Source organism: Tasmannia lanceolata, unplaced genomic scaffold (genome assembly GCF_043159265.1).
Source record: "Tasmannia lanceolata isolate RefF3 unplaced genomic scaffold, GAP_Taslan_0.1 ptg000013l, whole genome shotgun sequence".
Classification (NCBI taxonomy): Eukaryota; Viridiplantae; Streptophyta; class Magnoliopsida; order Canellales; family Winteraceae; genus Tasmannia; species Tasmannia lanceolata.
In genome coordinates this window covers 36,125,242-36,147,469 of record NW_027518690.1, presented here as the reverse complement: position 1 = coordinate 36,147,469, position 22,228 = coordinate 36,125,242, and the positions used below count along the sequence as shown (strand labels likewise).

The 22,228-nt window shown below is 39.4% G+C and overlaps 1 protein-coding gene across 3 annotated transcripts in view; it reads right to left on the bottom strand.

Annotated features, from left to right (window-relative positions):
• SIEL (ARM repeat superfamily protein) overlaps window positions 1-19,845 on the bottom strand; it is a 44,319-nt gene extending 24,474 nt beyond the window's left edge. For all 3 annotated transcript variants that reach the window (XM_077394568.1, XM_077394569.1, XM_077394570.1), the window contains exons 1-4: window positions 19,040-19,845; window positions 18,877-18,957; window positions 8,337-8,570; window positions 8,054-8,245 (exon numbers count right to left, since the gene is read on the bottom strand). In XM_077394568.1, the coding sequence (XP_077250683.1) occupies window positions 8,054-8,245; window positions 8,337-8,570; window positions 18,877-18,957; window positions 19,040-19,690 (1,158 nt within the window). In that variant the 5' untranslated portion in view covers window positions 19,691-19,845. The remainder of the gene's footprint in view (window positions 1-8,053; window positions 8,246-8,336; window positions 8,571-18,876; window positions 18,958-19,039) is intronic.
• Window positions 19,846-22,228: the final 2,383 nt, after the last annotated feature.

Below are 22,228 nucleotides of genomic sequence, written 5' to 3'. Positions count from 1 at the left end.
AAAAAGGAAAGAAAGAGGGGAGAAGAAAGGAGGAAGGAAGAAGAAAAGCTACAATTGGTTTTTCGTCTTCGAGTAAGTGCCTGAAAACCTATGTTTTTGTATTTTTTGGTGTAAAATTGATGTGTTTTTGCTTTTAGTATTTTTGGTTATTCAAATTAGGATTTTAAATGTATTTCACATGGATCTTGATTTCTTTTGAATCAAGAAAAGAGCTTTTGATTTTCTTTTTAGGGTTTTAAATGTAGAAGTCCTAATTTTCTTATGTGAAACTATTTCTAAATCTATTTTAAAGTGTTGGAGGGTTTGTTTATATATGTTTTAACCCACGTGTGATTTAAAGAAAGTTTTATCAACTCTCTCTACATGCTGATTTTAAAGTGTTTTGTACCATAAATATTGCTGATTTTTACAGTTTTATGTCCCTAAATAGTTGCTATTTTGGCAGTTTTATACCCTAATTAGTTGTTAATATTCACTGTTTTATATCCCTAAATCGGTGCTGATTTTGAGTATTTAAGCACATAAATAGGTGCTGATTCTTCAAAAGTCTTCGGGGCATAATAAGTGCAGATTTTCATGGTTTTTAGTGCATGATTAAGTGCTGATTTTCGTAGTTTTATTTCGTGATTAGTTGTAGATTTTTATAGTTATTAGGGCTGATTTAGTTGCAGATTTTCAGAGTATTTTGATGAAAAAATATATATATTAGGGTATGAAAAATATGATTTTTGGGACCACAAAGAGAGTAGTTGAACAAATAAATAAAAATACATATCATAGGACAATAATAGGCATAAATTAAATTACTTTAACATAAAAACGAAAGAAGAAATTGACACCAAGCTAATTATTAAATTTGGACCTCATGATCCTCATCTTCAGATCAGTGTGTCAAAACTCTGTGCGATCACCTAGACTTCAATATTAAGGCAAGTGATGACTGACTTTTATAATATTAGTTACAATTATGATTTCTGTGATTATATTTTTGTTTCATATGATTATTCGCATTCTTTTTGCACCTATGTCATTGAATTAACTGATTATCCCAGTAGAATTTCTTGTGGTAGGACTTCTTATTTTTAGGCCATAATCTATATACACAGTGTTTTTTTATTATTAATATTACGCTTCGTGCTATAGTACGAGAAGGCCATAGAGCTACGTATGGCCACTTACCGACGGGGTTGTGATGATTTTCATCGTGTATATACTTATGAGGAGATAGATATGACCCATATACCTCGTCGAGATGACATGATACTTCTCGTAGTTTATCTGTCTCTATTAGGGGTGGACATGGTTCTGATTAAAACTGAAGAACCGAATCGAACCGGCTCCTTCGGTTCAGTTCAGTTCTAAAACATGACGGTTCGGTTCTAGGTCCCAGATCTGGGAACCAATGGTTTTCGGTTCGGTTCTGGGTTTGGGGACCTGGAACCGAGAACCGAACCGAAAAAAATACCATATGCCGTTTAACTTAAAAATTAAAATACGTGAAATGTGGGTGTTGATATCATTCTTGGCAAGAATTTGTTATTATATAAACAAATTAACAAAACAAGGGGTTGTCGATATCACTCTTGACTCTCTACGTTTTAAGTGCCAAACGATTAGGGCATCATGGGGGCTCAATTTTTGCAAGAGAATATCAGAGAGAGGAGGGATATGCAGAGAGAGAAGGGAGCCCACCATCACTGTCCCCATCTCCTCCACCGAGCCACCATCTTCATAAAACCCATTTCATTTTCTATCCCTATCATCACCTACTCCACCATAGTTAAAAGCCCTCTATTTCCAGTCCTTTCTCCTCCCTCAAACCCCTTCTTTAAAACCCAAGATTCATGAAACCCTAACCCATTTTCCCATGTTACAGACCCATCTCCTACCCTTTTTGCCATCTCCTCAAACCTACTTTCACCACCACTTCCATTAGATCTAGCAAACCCTCCTCCATTTTTGCTTGAAAAGTCATAGATAGAGAGCAGCACTGAGAAAGGAGCTCCCATTTTCAATCCGAAAAATCACAGAGGAGGAGTCTTCTAAAGGTGGCCTTTTATATCTAACAGGTTCAAAAACCAACCAGTTTTTAACTGCTTGCAAACCCAAAACCGAACCAAACCGATTAAATTCGGTTTTGGTTTGGTTCGGTTCTGGTTCCAGAATTTGGGAAACGACAGTAGGTGGTTCGGTTCTGGGTTTACGCCAGAACCGAACTATGTCCACCCCTAGTCTCTATATGTACTCTGTATGATTGAGGCTCTATTATATGATTCCATGATTTGCCACATTTAGTATATTCTCTTGACATTCCCACATGCTTATTGATATTCTTTATCCTTAGCAATAAATCTTATAATTCTTATTGCTTTTCCTTATCACATGTGAATGCCATGAGAAACACCTTTATAATGCAGATTTTCATTCTTGTCACATTTATTATCCAAGCCAGTCATGCTTGTTGTTTGACTTAGATTATTTTTCAGACTTTGTAGGCGAGGAAAGTGAATGAGCCTTTGCCGATGAACAGGTCTAGGTGGCCCTTAGGATGAGAGAGAGAGCACTCATAGGATTTCTTTTTGGGGTGACTTGTTATCATGCCCGATGAAAGTTTACTTGTCTTTATCCATTTTAGATATTGAGTTTTAGTCATAGATTCAGTTATTATTTTATTTCAGTTCATATAGTTTGATATTAGCAATTGTGATAAATCATGTAATAGACATTCAATATATGGAATATAATTGTTTAGTTGTTGTTCCCTTTTTGGGGTAGCGATTCGGATTTTGGGATTAAAAAAAATTAGGTCTAAAAATTTGCCCCAAATCCGGGTCGTTACATTCCCCCCCCCCCCCCCAACTATTCCTTTCTTCTCTCCTCTTCTCTCCCGAATATAGAATCAACTGAATCAGCAACAAAAGAAACTCAAACTAGGAAGACAAAATCCAAGCTTTTCAGAGAGCTATGGTATAAATCCACTAAAATCTTAATTTCTCCCCTTGAGGGAATCTCCTGTGAACACCTCTTCTTGAGAATGACAAGTAACACACCTAGATTCAGCTCCTCACTCGTAATGTTTTAGACCTCAAATCCCTGATCAAAATTCAATGTTGTTGTAACTCGTAACACAGAATGCACAAAATATGTCCTTCGCCATCATTGTCAACCCAGCCAACTAATGTATGTTTCTAGCTACCCACATCCATGTTGACGGTCTCTCAGGTACGCCACCAACACTACTACCATTGTAAAGTTGATGCAATATAGATTGAAACCCCATCTATCACATACCCAGAGAGTTATGTAGACCCAATGTATCATGTCAGACATGATACGATATTGATACTCCATGAGATATTTGATGGATACTTTAGTTGGTCAAAATAACTATCATGTTTCAAACATATGCCCCCTCTTTGAATTAACGATCATGTGTTGTGCTTGTCATGCGGTACATTTGCAATTATATTTTTTAGTATATGAGGGATGGGGACATCAATAATGGGTGTGAATTCAAGGTTTACAAGCACAGACGTGGACGAGACTGATGGTGGAGACTAGCATGGGCCACAGACATGGGCATCTTTTTTTTATTATTCATCTTTTATTTTCGTCATTTCATTTGTAGCCTACTTTTTAGGCATCAAATATCATCCGTTTTGTGTGTTTTTGGTATTATTAGAAAGGTTTTTCAAGTACCTATCTAATGAGCCCAAGATCACATGGTTTGGATGTGATTTGAGCAAGTTATGAGTGTTTTTAGGAAGTGGTATAGGTTTGTTAAAGTATAAAAGATAAGTAACGCTTTTCTCCAACAGCTTAAGCTTTTGGAGAAGTCGGTAAGTTTCTAACATGGTATCAGAGCCAAAGGTCTCCAGTTCAAAGTTCAAACCTCCTGGATAGCAGAAATCCACATGCGATGGTGGCCCAAAGTGGGACCACATGTGCCACGTGTTTGCCAAGTGGGCTACACGTGCGGGGGAGTGTTAAATTATAAAAGATAAATAATGCCTTTCTCCAACAGCTTAAGCTTTTGGAGTAGTTAACAAGGTCTATTATGGGATAACTATTTTAGGTAAGATTTTAACTTTATTTAGTTTGCTTTGGATTAGATGAATGGTAGAGATTAGTTGCTTAGGTGTTAAGCTATCTTCCAGGGTTTCTTTTCTTATAAATACATCTTATGAAAGCAATGAAAGGGACTTTTGAATATTGAATAGAATTGACATTTTGCTTGAAGCCAGAAATTTGGTTTTCTTCTTCTCTCTTCTTCTTGTGGTTTGGAACCATCTTCTCTCATCTCCTCTCATCTATTCTCTTCTATTTCTTCAATCAAAGCAGCACAAACAAGGTTAGTAAATCAAATTCTCTATTTTCTTTGTTCTTCAACCCTAAAACTAGAAAAACCCAAAATCCATAAATCTCCTTTGTTCTTCAAGATCTCAATCTGAGATTTTGAGGGATTGATTTTGTGATTAAACCTCAACTAAAACACTCAAGATCCCTTACCCTAAACCCCTTTTGAGCCTAGTTGAGATTTTCACCATTTTCAAGCCCTAAAACTCGTTATTGAGATCCCTAGCCAAAACCTACCATCAAAACCCCTCCTTAAACCCTAGATTTACTTCCTTTTGCTTTTCTAGATCATAACTATAATCTGGACAGCAATATAACCCCAACATTCCAAATCTGTAAAACTACCCAAAATACCCTACGACCTAAATCTGGATTGTTTGACCCAATTCCTGATGCTGGACATATTTTTTTGTTTTTCTTCACTGATTATTATTAATTTCTCATGCTTTTGTTAGATCTAATTGATAGGTCTTACATTATCTTTTAGTTTTTTTAATTGGTTGCATTCGTAGGCCTAGTTTCGGACTAATCTTTCTATTATCAATTCATCCAACGAATCCTTATCGCTTTGATTGATTTGTATTAGGTTTAGCTCATGCTTAATTACGATCTTTACAATTATTTATGCTATTTAGGTGTCATTATTGCAGCTGTCCATAGATTAATTAGGCGTTAATTCAGCCCTAGGTTAGTTGTTAAGTGTTCTTTTAGTTTTCCGCGTTAGCCCTAAAATGTCCTAAAGTCTTAATCCCATTAGGAGTGTAGGATTTCCCTATTCTAGGTATTTTCTTGCATCAATGAGCCTTAACAGATGCTATTTTCAATATATATTATTTGGGGGCTGATAAATTCACCCCCAACATTTTACCATTAACCCACCAAGCCTTTGTTTATTCCAACAGAAGGAACCGGGACCAGATTTGATATCGGAGTCTCATTTCTAGGCCAGACGGGGCTTGATGGCACGACTGTGCATCTGCAGCTTTCTTCTGTTGCCGTTTCTAGAGATTGACATAGGTTCGTTGTCATTCTCTCGCTTCTCCGTAATGACTATGCACCCACCAAGCCTTTGTTTATTCCAACAGAAGGAACCGGGACCAGATTTGATATCGGAGTCTCATTTCTAGGCCAGACGGGGCTTGATGGCACGGCTGTGCATCTGCAGCTTTCTTCTGTTGCCGTTTCTAGAGAATGACATAGGTTCGTTGTCATAGTCAAGCTTGATAGCCAGGGCGTGCTTCTGCAGCTCTCTGCCTAGTAAGCATATTTGGTTGTTCCATAGCAGGGAATTTGTTGAAGGGCGGAGCGGAGTGGATTTATCATTGTCCTTTCCCACATGCCTCTAGTCCATCATAAGATGCAAGTGGCGTGCAGTTCGTAACGAAAGCCAGCTATGGCCCAAAAATAGAAAAAAAGGCTCAACTTTTTAGGTTTACAAGGGTTAACAGCCGCTTACATCAGCTGGCTGGGTGTATCGTTAAAGGCGTGAATTTATCAACACACACATTATTAATTCCATCTTCTAAATTAGATCAAGTTAAGTTTTATAGTAATTTGTATAAAACACCATCTTTTAAATTAAAATTAGTTAAGTTCTATAATATTTTATTTATGCATATTTCTTGAGTAGTATCTCATGGCATTAGATACCAGTCTTTGTATCACGTGTCCACTATTTTGGAAATTTCCGAGTGGTATCTTCGCTCAAGTGTCCATATTTGAATCTAGATTTTGAGTTTGTGCAATTATTAAAACACAGAAGCACCAACATCAGTAGCCTGTAATAAGTTCTTTTAGAAATATAGTTTTTCTCTACTTTTAAGGGTTTTTAACAAAATTAAATAATTAATTAATTTTTGAAATGAAAAAAAATGATCGGTAGATTAGGCAAGAACTCACATGTAATAAAATTAAAAGGTAACATGCATATATGATTAGTTAATGTTTGAAAATATACTTTTCCCAATTTTTAAAACCATAAGTCATGAAAAATAAAAATGCATGCATTAATCCCTGTGCAAATGCTATCATTCAAAAAATACAAGCACTAATCCGTGTGCAAATGCTATCATTCGAAAAAAATCATGTGCAAATGCATCAAAACGACAATTAGTTGATGCATTTGCACCATAATTAAGCATTTACCAAGTAAAATTTTGAAAATCCAAGCATCTCAATGCAGTTTGGTCAATCTTTTGACATGTCGACCGAAATTCTGTAATTTTCATACTAAAGTGGCAACATTTCAGTTGACATGACCAAAACATAACCCAATCTATACATGCTGACGGAAATATTTCATTTGGGTGGGGATTAAAAATGAAACATGTTGACCGCTTCATGTTGGTTTCGGGTGACATTTAGAACCATGCCTAGGCCGTCTTTCTCAAGCAGCACTTCTGAAGCATAATCCAACAGATATGACTCTTAGGCAGCTCAAAATAGAATTTAGAGACATGAATAAAGAAGAATGTGATGTGAGATCGAAGGAGAAGAAGTTAAATTGTGAAGAATGATGGTGTCTTTCAGTTTAAGAGAGTTACACCCAAGGAAAAAAAAACCTGTAATACTTCTAGAGTCGGTAGATTGTATATGATGTTCTTTTTCCTCCAACAATTGTGTTGAAGTTTCAAAAGCTTCTCCCGGGGATTTTGCAAAGGCTTTGAGACACGAAACCAATGGCAACGAGCAGCCTCCCTGCCAAAACTTTTAGAATCTTCACTGATCGTCTCCACCTAGCTACCTCATCTTCTAAATTATGCATTCTATTTCCAGCAACCCCTCATCCATAAGTCCATATAGAGCCTTTATGCCTTGGCTCCAACCAATACATCAAGTAAGAACTGAATATTTGTTGGGGTGCAAATGCACAACTTTTGAAGATGGTTTGGGATACTTGCAGCAATTCCATGCCCAACTTCGATCCACTTTACCTCCACGATAGATTCTCAGCGTCATTGTTACGTGCTTGCTTAAGGTTGAGATTGGTTGGTGCTAGTAGCTTGTTTCCTCCTAGAGTGAGTTGAGACAACTCCTCATTCAGTATCAGAGGCTACAGAAAGATTGAACTCGTTTTGAAAGGATTCTGAAATTTAATGAGATGGCATTCATTCAGAAGAGAAGTCCATAAATAGATGACTTCTGCTATTTTAGGATGAACAGCTTTTAGATTCACTCAATCATTGTCTTTTCTTACATAACATATGCCTAGGTATCACTCAGTAATGTAACTTAAGAAGATCATGTTAATTTGAGAATGTCAATTTGTAGGGGAGTACTTAATAATGTAACACGAGCATGTCAACTTTCTGGGAAACTAGATTGTGGTTGCATTTGGTTCTTTCTGCTGCTGATGTATTTAATTTCCATCATGATTCTCTCTTTAAAATATTTATACCTCCTCCTCGATCTAACAAGGATTGTTATCATTAAAAAAATGTAACATGAGCAGGTCATCTACATCATTGAGGTGTTGATTGGGGTGCACAACCTATGAAGGGCTCGCTATCGCTACATGAATTATGAGTTCTTCTGAGGATAAACATGTCCGAAATAAGTGGAACAGCACATAAGTCCAAACATTGGTAGTATTAGCGTAAAAATTAAAAGCCATTGTAGCATGAAAGTATTATGCCCTAAATGTTTACATCCAAACATAAGTCCTTGATCCAAGGTATTATAAGGGTCAAAGAAATACCGTGTGCATGTGCGACTCCTGCACCCTCAGCAGGTCATATGATGCCATATAAAACATTGTATTCAAAGTTTTCAACCGGACAACCGTTGTGTCATCATTCAAAATGTCCATCAATAAGTGTAAGGAGCCATCAGCAAACTTGGTAGAGAAGATGGTGAGCATTCCCAAGGAGTTACAGGCAGCTCTCCGCACCTTCAAAGAAAATAAGTGCAAAATAGGATGTGGAGCAAAGGCTATTGTAGAAAATAAGTGCAAAATAGAAAAGTAAAGGTATCAACAGTACCTCGTAGAATTCGTCCTCAAGTCCATGCACAAAAGCACCAGAAGCACTTGATATCAATGATATAAATTCTTTTGGGGGGCATTTATGAAGAGACTTCCTATTTTTTGTGATGCCCAAGATTTTCTTAGATAGGGTCTGTAACAGGATATCCTCAGATACTTGCCTCACTTTCCCAAGGGAAAGAAAAGCTTCAACTCTTATTACCATACTCATATCTCTTGCCATTGAACAAAGCTGGAAGCAAATATTATATGAGAAATAACAAAAAAAACAGGATCCCACATACTTCTCAAGAATTACTCCAAAGAAAAAAAAATGTTCCGAGGATAGGAATAAAAATAAATAGATAAATAAATAAGAAATGGTAGGAATTAAAAATTAAGAGAAGATTCAACCTTGATGCAATTGATCATCGTTACAATCCCTTAGTATACAAAACCATTTTATTTTAGAAGCAATTGAGATGCTCAAACTTCATTGCCATCTATGCTTCTAAGGCCACATACAATTTCCAGAGAATTTCCACACCATTTTGATAAATGACAGGTCCAAATGCAATATTAAAACAATGCGGTAATTAAGAAATACGACACAGGTCAATAGACAACAAGAAGTATTGGTGTCAGAAGTGTTCTAAAAAGCGCTGGGCGGAGCTAGGCGGCTGACTGACCTCCCAGCGCCCAGGCGTTTTGAGTCGTTTTCCATTTTTTTTTAGATATTAATATATTTTCATAATATCTTGCATTTTTTTATATAAAATATAAATACTTGAATACATAACAATCCAAACCATTTTATGCATAAGCACTAAACATTAAATAATAACAAAAAGCCAAAAACATAATAAGAAATTAAGCATAAAGTACTTAATAATTTAAGTATTTAACAATACAACACAAATCCATGACCAAAAAAAGATTAAAATCCAAGCACTTATTCAGTCTTCACCAATCATTGTCCTCTCCCTCCAAGATCAAGACTCTATCTTCATCTGAGTCTTCAAACCCGCCCCGCCCAGGCCCACGCTCAGCGCCCAGGCGCCACCTCATCGCCTGGGCGGCCGCCTAATAACGCCCAAGCGGTGAGACTGCTTTTTTAAACGCCCAGGGCCTGGGCGGTGCATTTTTTCTGCGCCCAGCGCCTAAGCAGCGCCTAGGCAGCCTGGGCGGCTGCCTTTTATAACAGAGGGTGTCAGCCCGATGCACATAACATGATGTAAAATGAGGTAATGCACACAATTCAATCTAGTAAGTGTTGGGATCTAGTTGATGAGTGTTTATAATATGTTATTGAGGTCGAGTTGGAAAATGTAGTGTCACAGTTTCGCAACTTGCTTTGAGACCATTGAAGTTGCTCTCAAGAAAGAGATTTGGTGAAACCACTGGCTGTATTTTTTATTTTTATTTTTTTAAATGCAACTTTATTAAGAACAATGCAAAGGACATGAGTAGAAGGCCCCTAAACAACAAATGAAAATTAAAAAAATGCAAAATAAGCACAACACGACATTTCAGTCGATAGGGGAGGTGTTACAAATAGCTACCCCATCCTTTAACATTGCCAAGGTAAGGGATGAGAGCAAAGGACACATCACTCCTTGAGTTGATGCCTCTGATATGAGAAATTTAACTGCCTAATCTCCAAGAACCATTGCAGTTAGAGATGTCCACAAACGTATGGCTCTCCATTCAAGGACCCGAATTTGATGGAAGTATTAGTGTGAAGGGTTGTCTTTGGCACATCCTCTTTATGGACCCAAATTTGATGGTATTCAAATCGTAGATCCAACTTCGAAAAGTATGGAGCTCCATTCAACTCGTTTAAGAGCTCCTCAATTACCAATATTAGAAAATTTTCATTGATTGTAACATCATTGAGAGTTTGATAATCGATACATATCCTCAAAGTTCCAAATCGCTTTCGTACCAAAAAGAACGGATGATGAATAGGTATTGACAATTTGTCAAATGAAACTTATCTGGAGTAGCTCCCGCACTTAATGCTTAATCTTGCTTTTTTGAATGTTAGTGTATCGGTACATACATTTTTAGGCCGACTCCCCAGTGTCAACTTGATTCAATGATCATGTGAGTGAGGGGATGATAGTCCTTTTACTTATGAAAAGAGACCCTCAAATTGCTCTAGTAGCTCATGAAGATGGAGCCATCCCTTAGTTATTTGCTTGTTTCCCTCGATTCAAAATAATTGGACGAATATGTATGTATCCTTTTTTTTAAAGGGATACCATTAATGAGGAACAAATGATTACAAGTGCAATTCAGGGGGTAAAGATTGCCGATATAAAAAGAGTCTCTAGAAGCTGCAATTTTGGCTAAGTAATCAGCCAAATCGTTGGCACTTCTAAAAATCAAAGAGAGAGCAAAAACATCATTCAAGCATAATTCTTTGATCTCAACAATAAGATTGGCGATTCTAAACGGACCGTTCTCTTCCCTCTGGCCCACAACACCGTATTAGATGAATCGCTTTCCATCTGCAAGCTGCCCTCCATCCGGCTTTTAAAGATGGTCAAACCCCGATGAAGAGCATGAACCTCAGCTTTTGTAGAATCATTGATGCCAATAGGACCAACAAAGGAGCTGATGATGTCCCCCGAACAATTCCTAAAATCGCCCTCACTACGTACTTTTTTTTTTTGAATGGCAAGCCCCCACTACCTACTTTGCCTAGGTTGCCAAGTGAGCAACCATCAACATTGAGTTCGATGACGTCTAGGAAGGGGTCTCCATCTTGCAACCACTTTATTTTTGGGAGTGTTACCTCTCAAGAATGTGTCTCAGTTCCTAATAATGATTTCCTCGAAGTAACCAAATAAAGATTGTTGTTGAAGAGACCAAGAAACCAGTGCGTGCCTGATGTTCCAAACCAGTTGATTGATGATGGAGCCTTTATCTTCAAATATACAGCGATTCCTCTCCTTCCAAATGTTCCAAAAGACAGAATAAGGTGTGAGCTTCCATAGTGAGAGACCAAAAGAACCAATACCTGTTATTCTCCAACTCCTCACCAACTCTGGGATTGCTTTAGGGAAGATCCAGCTAACATTATGCCAACCTAGAACCTGATCCCAAATGAAAGAAGCTACTATGCAATGAATGAAGATATGTGAAATGGATTCCTCTTCTGATGCGCATAGATAACATATGTTTGCCAAAGAATTTGCCGATCTTTTAGCCTCTCCTGAATGTTGATACTGTTAAGAACCAATCGTCGAGCAAAATGCTTGAACTCTTGGTGGAACAAGAGGTCTCCAAGTTTTATGCAAAGGAAAATAAGAAGTCGTAGGGTCGCCCAAAAACATAAATAGCAATTTAACTAAGAAAATGCCATTCTGTTATGGGCTCCAAACCAAAAATATGGATGTATCCTTTCGCATATCTTCTCGGTATGGCTATTGACAATTTCGGACAGAGGATCCCACGACTTCTTTAAGAGATAATGTTTTCCCTAATGGTCGAATTGCATAGACAATCTACAACATTCCACAAAATGGGGAGAAGGGTGTGAAGCTGAAGCCAATGTGCTCCCAAGTCTCCCAACACCACATCACACCCTCGAACAGAAAGCAAACATAAATATAATTTGAAATTCAATCCTTGCATTGACATAAATAAATTCGAATATATACCTTCGGTTTTGAGTTTCTCTCCATTTGCAACCATTAGTAAGAGTGGAGAATTCACGTGACATCCCACTTTTTTGCCAAAGTCAAGTCCACAAAATTGTGAGTACTTCCGAAGTCAATCAGGATAGTAACATGTTGTGGTTTAATTTTACCTTTGACGCAAATCATCTATGGGGTGAACGAGCCTGCAGTCGCGTTCATTGAGATTTGCAGTTGTAGCTCCATTGCATAACATAACTTTCCTCCTTAGTTTGATCCTCTAAGGCTTCCTCAAGTTCGTCTCCTAGTTCCATCCAGTTAGCTTCCATCAAGAACAATTATAGAGTCTTGAAATGGTGACCAGGGGCAAACTTTTCATCACAATTGTAGAAAGTCCCTTGTCTCGTTTTTCCCTCATCTCTGTTGAAGTGAGTATCCTAATAGTTGTTTTTCATCCTTAGTTTTTCGCTTGACACTCTGGTGGCATTTGTAATAGTTGGTTTTACTTAGAAATTCTTGTTTGGTTCCTTTGCAAGGTATGCCTCTTGCCCTGTACCATATTGGAGCCCGATGTGACGTCAGCTTAAGTGACTAAACATCATTGAATTTCATCTCCTAGTCTATACAGAAAGCAACTAATAAAAAATGACTTTAGTAATGAGAGGGGGACTATGCTAATCGAGGCGAAGATGTAGGCAGATGAACACACCCAGCTGATTAGAAACGAGAGGGGGACTATGCTAATCGAGGCAACGTTATCAAAACCAAACGGCGGATTATTGCATGTTGATTTGGGGACGGACAAACCGAACCAGATCCCCGATATGACCGTGGTGGCCTGGTGGGTGATCCAAAAAGCTCCAGCGAGAAGGGTGAATCGGAGTCTAGATCAATGAAAGTAAATTCATCACCGTCGGATGATACACTTGAAAAGGAACTGGAAAGCAATATCAATTCATGTCTACTTCGTAGTCAGGTTGATGTGTCCCAGAAGCACATTGGCAATAATTTGCTGCAATGTCCGACATGGGTGACAAGCTGGGTATGGTTTACAGGGAGGACGTGGGGGCTACTCGAACAATGTTTGAGGAAATTGAGAATAGGGATCGTCCAGGAAGTCAGAAACAGAAAATGTCAGCAAAGGGTAAAATGAGTCTCAAAACCTTGCAGAAGGCGAGGTCAAAAGGATTCTTTGGGGGAAGCTCGCATGTTCGAAGATAAAGATCCTACTATGGAATATTAGGGGGTTGGGAACGGAGAGAAAAATACTTGCGGCAAAGGAGATTTGCCAGAGAAGAAAACCTTATATATTTGCTATTATTGAATCAAAGTTGCATGATGTAGGGGAAACCGTTATAAACAAAATATGGGGTCGAAATAATCGTCAATGGTGTGCGAAAGATGATGTGGGATCGGCGGGTGGCATTATAGTGATTTGGAAGGATGACCTTTTTTCTTTGGAGGATTTGACTATCAGAAATTTCACGGTGTCTCTGCAATTCTCGTCTTTGTCAAGAGATCTTCAATGGCTATTAACGGTGGTCTATGGGCCCGCTCGCGCACGGGATAGGCATGCTCTGTGGCCGGAACTGGAACTGATTCGGAATGGATGGACGGGTCCGTGGATTTTTTTTTTTGGAAGGGGGGAGGATTTCAACACGATCAGGTACAAGGAAGCAGGATTCTTCCCTAGGAGCCTTCGATTCCCGCTTTCGATTCCCGCTCTGGCAACCTTGAGAAGGATTCTTCCCTGGGAGCCTTCGATTCCCGCTTTCGATTCCCGTTTCGATTCCCGCTTTCGATTTCCGCTCTGGCAACCTTGATCAGGTACCCTGGTGAAAAGAACCGAGCGGGTGGGATTACTGCTAGTATGCGTAAATTGTCTGAGATGATAAACGAGTGTGAGTTGATTGACTTGCCTTTGGAAGGGGCCAAATACACTTGGACAAATAACCAGGTGCGGCTTGTCCAATCTCGCATTGATCGTATCATAATTTTTAAGGAATGGGATGATATGTTTCCAAGTATTTATCAGAGGGCTCTCCCCAGACCTATATCTGATCACAACCCTATGTTGCTGGAATATGGCGAATTTTCTGGTGGGCCTACTCCCATTTCGGTGGAACATGGCTCTGTGTGAAGATCCGTCTCTTGATGAAAAGATTGGGGAGTGGTGGAACTCGGCGTCTTTTAATCGATGGGCGGGTTTTGTCATATGCAAAAAACTTCGGGTGATTAAAGAAAAAGTTAAGGCTTGGGCATCTCTGGAGCGAAATTTAAGTCATGGCCGTAAGGATGATTTTCTCAGGGAGCTAGAAGACCTTGAAAAGAAAGAGGCTGATCGGACTCTCACGGACGCTGAGAAGCAGGGCAGGGCGGAGATCCTATTCGAATATTAAAGCATCATCCGTAGGGAGGAGATGTCATGGAGACAAAAATCGCGGGCGGTATGGTTGGACGCGGGCGATAAAAACATTAAATTCTTTCACAAGATGGCCAATGCTAGGCGAAGGGTTAACTCGATAAATTGTTTACTGATTGACGGAGCTCTTGTGGAAGATAAACTCCGCATATGTGATCATATTGTAGGATATTACAGAAGCCTGTATACTGCGTCTCACAATTGGAGGCTTACCTTTTAAATAATCAGTGAGGAAAAATGGGATGGCTGGAAAGGGCGTTCTCTATGGAAGAAATCGAAGCGGCATTACTCGTATTAAAGAAGGATAAGGTGCCCGGTCAGGACGGCTTCCCCGCTGACTTCTATATTCAGTACTGGGATATGATGAAATCTGAAGTATGGCGGTTTCTTCAATGAATGTCATGAGACTGGGATATTGAATAAGGGGATTAACACCACTTTTATAACTTTGATACCTAAAAAGGAGGGTGCTATCGAGCTTAAAGATTTTCGGCCTATTAGTCTAGTGCATAGTCTTTATAATCTGTTATCGAAGGTGCTGGCCATGAGGATGTGCACTGTGATGGCTGATGTTATATCTAAATTTCAAGGTGCGTTCGCCTACAAGCGGCAGATACTGGATGGGGTGCTTATCGCGAATGAAGTTCTTGACACAATGAAGAGACAGGGGGATTGTGGTATAATTGCGCGCATAGACTTGGAAAAGGCATATGATCACGTCGACTGGGGGATGTTGGATCTTGCCTTAGGGAAAATGGGTTTTGGGGATAAATGGAGAAAGTGGATGAGTTCTTGCGTGTCGACTGCTTCGTTTTCGATTCTCATTAATGGGTCCCCCCATGGGTTCTTCAACAGCTCTCGTGGAATCCGTCAAGGTGATCCGCTTTCACCTTACTTATTATTTATCATTGTTGTTGAAGTGTTAAGCAGGGTATTAGTATTGGCAGAAGGAAAGGGCTTCTTACGGGGTCTTGCGGCTTCAAAAAATTCAGAATTAATATCACACCTTCAGTTCGCGGATGACACTCTAATATTTTTGGAAGTGGGACTACCATATATGAATACTCTGAGGAGAGTCTTTCGATGGTTCGAGATGGCTTCTGGTCTCAAGATTAACTTTTCAAAAAGTACCATTGCTGGTGTAAATCTGGATGAATTGTCGGTGCGGCAACATGCTGTCGTGCTCGGATGTGAGGTAAGTTCCTTTCCAATAACTTACCTCGGGTTACCTCTTGGTTTTGGCATACCGAAAATTGGAATGTGGGATCCGGTGTTGACAAGAATTGAGAAGTAGCTGGCCTCTTGGAAGAAGCAATACCTCTCCTTTCGTGGGCACATTACTCTCATCAAAGCGGCGCTCGCAAATATGCCAGTGTACTACATGTCTCTGTACTACATGTCTCTGTTCAAAATTCCGGCAAAGGTGAGTGCCCGTATTTAAAAGATTCAAAGAGATTTCTTATGGGAAGGTAAGGAAGGAGGGAATAAGAAATTCAAACATTTATTAAAATGGCAGCAAGTATGCAAGTCGAAAAAGCAAGGGTTTAGGCATTGGACGGATCAGGCTCCGTAATAAATCCCTATTGGGCAAATGGCTATGGAGATTTGGGGTAGAAAATGAGGCTTTATTGCATCAGTTTATCGGGGATAATATGGAAGGGGCTGGGAGACTGGGAGATCGGAGGTTCGTCCGATAGAAAGGGGTCGGGAGCTTGGCGATCTATTATATATGTAAGGGAATTATTCCGGCCATGGGTAAGATTCAGAGCAGGAAGGGGAGATGCGGTACGTTTTTGGATTGACCTTTGGGTCGGTGAATCACCCCTATCTGTTGCAGTCCCGGACCTATTTGAAATAACAACATACCGCGAGGCAAGAATTTCAGACTATTTGAGTCTGGAAAGGAAACACGGGGAGATCTTCTGGGATATCCGTCTTCGACGGAATTTAAAAGATAATGATATCGGGTCCCTGGCAGCACTTCTTACGTTGCTTTCTACTCAACATCTCTCTCAAAATATGCCTGATAGATGGATTTGGATTCCGGACATTGACGGTGGTTTTTCTGTTAGGAGATTCTTTATGAAAATCTGTGAGGGGAATGGTAGGATGTCAGATAAAAGGCGAGTATGGAAAGCTTTCATACCTCTGCGGATAGCTGCTTTCACCTGCTCAGTGACACATAGATGCATTAACACTTGTGAAAGATTGCAGAGGAGAAGTATTCGATTTGCTAGCTAGTGTGTGCTATGCCGCAAGAGTATGGAATGTTTGGATCACGTACTTCTTCTGTGTCCCTACTCTTTTGCAGTGTGGATGGGGGTGATAAGATTTTTTGGGATGCAATGGGTACTCCATGGTAGTATTTGGCCGAGTGCTTTTAATGGATGTACAGGACAAAAATTAAGGAACTCCATCCCATACGCCGTAAGTTGGTTTCTCTAGAGGGAGAGGAATGAGAGAATTTTCAACAGCAAGTCGAAGCCCAGTCAATACATATGCCTTGCAATTATCGTTACCATAATCTCGTGGGGCCATGGGAAGAGGGGATATCCATATTTGATAACCTACATCTTGGGAAATGGAGTGACGGTGTTGTCTGAAAAGCGGAAAAAAAAAACAACTGTATCAAACCTCGCTGGAGTGCACCGGACGCCGGTATGTTAAAACTCAATTTCGATGGAAGCTCGATGGGTAACCCGAGGCCGGCTGGGATCGGCGGAGTATTACGAAATTTGAATGGGATTAAAATCATGACCTTCTCTGGTCCGGCGGGAGAGTGCGATTCCAATGAAGCGGAGGCACGGGCTTTATTATTTGGTCTTTGATGGTTTTTGAGTCACAATCTTGGGCCTCTCATTGTGGAGGGAGACTCATCAAACGTTATTTCTTGGGCTACTAATCGATGTGTGGGACCATGGAGATTATCAAATATTATCGATGAGATTCGGGATTTAATTCAGTGTATTGGGCCTTCCTTTGTGCACCGTCGTCGAACAGCAAACTCTGTGGGAGATCGTTTGGCCAAGGAGGGCGTCAGCCTCCCGGAGGTGATTGTTCATTTTTCTGAACGAGGAGGGGAGGGAGTGGTCTCTATGGACTGATGTAAATTCGATAAATGGATGCATGTATTTCACCGGGACATCTTGTCCCTAGTGTTATGTACACCCTTTATTGAAATAAAATTGTTATCGTTTAAAAAAATGACTTTAGAAGCCCAATCGTCTAATTTGCCCACCTTTCAAATTGCTCTTGGTACTCTTTCAATGTAGTGGTTTGTCATTGTTTTGCTAGGGCTCAAATAATAACATCTATCTCTTGGGGTCTAAATCGTGAACATACAGACATAGTTTTAAATTTCAGCCGAAACATTTCATTTCGACAAAAATATTTCGATTTCGGCTGCAGCTGAAACGAAATCCAGTTGAATTCGTTAAAAAAATACTAGATTTAGCCCAAAATTTCAGGATTTCGCACGAAATCTTGGTCTAGATATGTGAAACATGCAATTTTTCTGATAAAGGGGAAAAAAAGAAAAAGCAAAGTTTATGTCGAAATGTAGAGAATCTGACAAAAAATGAACTCCACTTGAAGAAAAAAGAAGAACAACATGATTCATTTAAAATATTTCTAAAAAATACGACAAAAAAATAAAAACTAGTGGTGAACAATCTTACCTGGATTTCGGCCGTGATTTCATGCCGAAATGTTTCTGTGATTTTACAAGGTTTCAGGCAAATTTTCGTACTGAAACCAAAATGTTTCAGTTTCGTCAAAATTTAAAACCTTACATACAAAAAATGTAAATACAATTCATTGCAATGCTCCCATTGTTATTCTCATCCATTTACACCATTGGATTGCTTTTTACTCCAAATAATAAGATGTAAAGATGACCTTCTCGTGTTATGGGGCACGACTTAACTCGAAACATTGATCAGGACGGTAGATCCAACTTGTTGGATCTTCTCAATTGAAACATGGGAGTTCAAATCGAGTGAGTCAGATATGAAAAATCGAACCCTATATTTGATCTGGTCTAAGATGAGCGAGCATTGGAAAGTGGAAACTTACGCTTGTTGTTGATTTATTGAACTTGACACCTCGTACCGAGACTCTATTGTCGAGAATTTCTGCAGTATCTCCTCCAAGACATGCGCATGGTGTTTCAAACCTTCCTAGTATCTCCTCATGGCTAACCGATAATTTGTTTAATCTCCAAAGACTACAATACTTGGTTTATATGGTTATAACTTCCTTCTAAATATTCAGAGTAATCAACCCAATTTACTAAGTTCAAATTCAAATACTAACCAATACAGCTAAGTAATTCAAATTGAAACACAAACCAACCCAACAAACTAATTCAAATTCAAATACAAATCAACCTACTAAAACAGTTTTCCAGCAAAAGATTTGAAACAAAACATATAATCTAATGGGAAAGAGAGGGATTTGTGAGAAGAGAAAGGGAAAGAAGGAATAGAAAATACCCGAACAAACACAGCATCTAAATGGCCTTGATTATACACGTCAGGGTTGGCATTGCCTAACATATGTCCCCACTCACCAATCTGAAATTAACAAAAAATAAAAAGTCAGTATTAAACTTCATAAACAAAAATCAAAGAACCGAAAGTCAACACAATCACTCACCACACGAACAGCCGACAATCTTACAAGTTCATCGTGATCAACAAGAAGCTCGATGGCACGAACGTAGCAGCCTTCCATCTTTTTCTCAACAAACCCAGTAGTAGTATTGATTACAGCAATTAGCCCTTCCAGTGCAGCTCTCCTCACATAAGGATAGGGATCATTTGTAAACCCTAAGAACACGCGAAACATGAAATCACATCGAGACATCGCAGAATTCGAATCGAATTGAGCAAGTAAATTGAGGAGGCGTGAAAGCACAGAGGCATTCGATGTGGAGAGGAGCGAGAGAATGAGATCGTCTCCAAGTGTCCAAGAAGAGTTGGAGATTGAAACTAAGAGAGTCAAGGCTTGAAGGGAGAGAGAGGGACTTGTGTGGATCCAATGAGGGAGATGAAAGCAGATTGTGTCTAAGATAAGAGGGGAGAGGTGTTTCTGGAGAAGGATGAGGTTTTGGATTAGGGTTAGGGTTTGGGAAAGGAGGAGGGAGTCTGAGTTGTTTTGTAGAGAGAGAGAGAGTGAGTTGAGAAGGGTATGGATTGTTGAGTCGTTGGGAGAGGGGTTTTTTAGGGCGAAAAAAGCAGTTTGGGCGTGGAAACAGTGAGCTGGTCTGTTGCTCGATATCTTTGTTAGCTCTCCATCGTTTTGCATTTTTTCTGACAGGGTTTTTTTTGCTCAGTGAGAAAAATGGGGAAGCTGATGTCCGAGAAAGGTTAAAAAAATGATGGGAAGCTGTTAACAACAAAAACAAAGGTTCTAGAGAAGATGAGGTGGGAGACGAGACTGTCACGGTTAAAAAAGAGTGAGGAGGGAAAGACTCATGCACAAGAGATTTATGACTTATGAGTAGCAAAATAAGGCGTTTGGAATCGGCATCCTATTCCGATTCGGTAGATTCCGGCCCTTGCATTAAAAAAAACTGTGTTGAGAAAATCCGTCGGGCAATCCGATCAGATCGTACACAAATTTAATGGAAAAATAAAAATAACAAACAAGCCACAAGATGAACACCAAGATTTTACGTGGTTCGTCCAAGCCTACTCCACATGCGAGAAACATGATCTTCCACTGTGAGAAAAACAATATACAAGGATTACAATGGATTAAACCAAAACCCACAACCCTTTCCTTGCTTCTCAAACCCAAGACTGTACCCAAGAGTATCCCGAGAGAAACCCACAAGAGAAAAGACAAGAAAAAAAAACCAAAGAGAAAGCTCCAAAGGAACCCAAGAAAAACCCACTTTCTTCTTCTTCTTCTCTCTCTCTTCTTGCTCGTTCTCACACTTGAGAAAACCCACTCTTTTTTGTATTAGGTTTTCCCCAAAACCTTAAAAAAAAGTAGCTTTCCTTTTTGCCCTATTACCTTCTCACCCAAGCCACCTACGGTGGATGGGAAATAAGGCAACTTCCAACAATATGGAATTATGTAGAGAAAATGTTATAATCTGTTCCAACTCCAAGAGGTGGTAATCTAATTCTGCATAGGTTGAAATGAAATTTTCATTAAAAATTTTAAATTAAATTTTAATTTTAATTTTTTAATTATATTTATAAGTGAATCGGAATAGGATATTGATTTCGGTATGAATTCCAAGAATACAAACAAGGTCATAGGACATGTTTGGCAATAATGAATTATTTTTCATGATAAATTAGTTTCTCAAGTGGTGAGAGAGAGGTAGGGCAGATCCGAGAAGGAGATGCTTGAGAGGGCACGAATGGGTAGAGGGAGAGAAGTGGCTAAAAATTAGGAAAAAATCAATCCCATTTTGGATGTGGTATTTTGTTTCTGTTTTTTTAAGCTTTTTTTATCCTCTCTCCACTCAATCCCTCTGGTATCTATCCCTCTCCTACCTTCCCTCACAGTTAGGTAAGCTAATATTCCAAGGGAAAAGTCGTGATAGCCAAACACGCCCTTAGGCCTTGTCTGGCTGCCAGGATTTATTTTTTCATGATAAATCCATGTCTCCAAGTGATGAGAGAGGGGGAAGGGCGTAGGGCAGTTGGAGAAGCATGGGGATTTGAGAATGCACGATTGAGATGAGCCTGAGATGAGAGGTAGCTAAAAATAAGGAAAAAGTGGATCCTAGTTTGAGTAGAGTTTTTTGTTTCCTGATTTTCAGCCACCTCTCACACTTAGTCACTAGTTTTAGCTTCCAGATTTTTGTTTCCTGATTTTTAGCCACTTCACCCTTATCTACACTTGGAGACACTGATTTATCATGAAAAAAAAATCCATGGTTGCCAAATGTGCCCTTAGGGTTCATTTGGATGCACACAATATAGAAGTAGAAGGAAAGAAACATATATCCTCAATTCTTTACTTTTCTTTCTCTTGACAGAGGAAAGTCAAATAATACAAAACGGCTGCATTTGGAAATTTTACAGCCAATAAAAGCTGCCATGTTAATAATAAATGGCAACCAAGCAATGCTAGGAAACAGAAAATTTGTATTTTTTCGATTTTCTCACTTTTTGGTTATTCCAAACTGACATTAGGGTTTATGAGACTAGAAAAGAGCAAGTAGACCAAAAAGAGAAGAAAAGAAAAGAAGGTAAATGAGGAAAATAGTGGGAGAGTCCCCCCCCCCCTCTCCCGAATCGAGTGGAGAGTTAGATCGGTCCTTGAGGGATGCCTTCTTGTTTAGTAATCATTTTTCAACAATGACCCTTCAACTGCACTGGAAGAGACGGCATCGGGGTCGGGACTTGAATACAATGTGTGGCTATTTTGGAAGGCTTCTGCCAGTGCAAAACTCAGATCAAGCAGCATCTCCACTCCGTCAATGTCGTCGTGAGAGCGCTTGATGTGCTTGAATCTCCGCCAGTAGAGAATGAGGGAGAGGGCGAGCTACCGAAGAAGACTAACCCTTTCGAGGACCCCATGAATTGGGTGGAAAATTAGATCGGTCCTTGAGGGATGCCTTCTTATTCGGTAATCATTTTTCAACAATGACCCTTAGAACTGCGCTGAACGGGGTGGCATCGGGATTGGGACTTGAATCCTTTTCATTCATGTTCCTCTCTAGATGTTTCCAGATTACCACACCTATCTTGGGGCCTTTTATCCTTGTGCTTGATCATTTCCCTAACCAGATGACCAGTCTCTTCTTCTACCTGCCTATGACAGCCTCTTCTCTTCGGATGTATATTGACTCTATAGTTTTATAAACTACAAATTGACCGC